Source organism: Penaeus monodon, chromosome 25 (genome assembly GCF_015228065.2).
Source record: "Penaeus monodon isolate SGIC_2016 chromosome 25, NSTDA_Pmon_1, whole genome shotgun sequence".
Taxonomy (NCBI): Eukaryota; Metazoa; Arthropoda; class Malacostraca; order Decapoda; family Penaeidae; genus Penaeus; species Penaeus monodon.
This window is the reverse complement of record NC_051410.1, coordinates 10,498,383-10,498,955: the sequence shown is the minus strand read 5'-3', so window position 1 is coordinate 10,498,955 and position 573 is coordinate 10,498,383. Positions and strand designations below refer to the sequence as shown.

Genomic DNA, 573 nt, shown 5'->3' with positions numbered 1-573 from the left:
TGTGTACGCGTGCATGGCATGGTTCTTGCACATGCGCCAGGCCTGGGTTTCTGTTTTAAAGGATAGGTTGTGAATTTGTTTCTTTTGGTTTATGTTGATTGATATTCCGTATTACAGATTTGTTTCGGTGTTTGTATGTGTTTATGTATATCTAATTCTGAAAAATATAGAAACTGATGGATGATATGTATCTAATGTTATAGATTTCGCCATCAAAAACTATAACGAGAGATTTACGGATTCAATTGCTCACAATGCAGTCAGATGATACGTTATGCTCTAATTCCTAATGCATTCTGCTTTAATTTCCCATACACTTTCCTAACATGTTTTGTTTACCTCTCCTTGCAGCCGAGTTCTCGTGCGCGTCCGATGGCGAGTGTCCCCAGGATAGGTTCTGCCTGGGAGGCGTGTGCGTGGACCCCTGCCCTATCCTCACACCCTGCCAGGGGGCGCTTAAGGGTGGCCACTGCGTCTCCAAGGAGCACCGACCCGTGTGCGAGTGCCCGGAGGGAACCATCGCCAACTCCGCCGGTGACGTCTGCATCGCCGTCAATGGCACCGAGACAGGTG

The 573-nt window shown here is 47.6% G+C and overlaps 1 protein-coding gene across 1 annotated transcript in view; it reads left to right on the top strand.

Moving 5' to 3' along the window:
- Positions 1–351: 351 nt before the first annotated feature.
- LOC119589539 overlaps positions 352–573 on the top strand; it is a gene marked incomplete at its 5' end in the record, with an annotated part of 30,702 nt that continues 30,480 nt past the window's right edge. Inside the window, 1 exon segment of the mRNA XM_037938140.1 lies at positions 352–570. Within this exon segment, the coding sequence (XP_037794068.1) occupies positions 352–570 (219 nt within the window).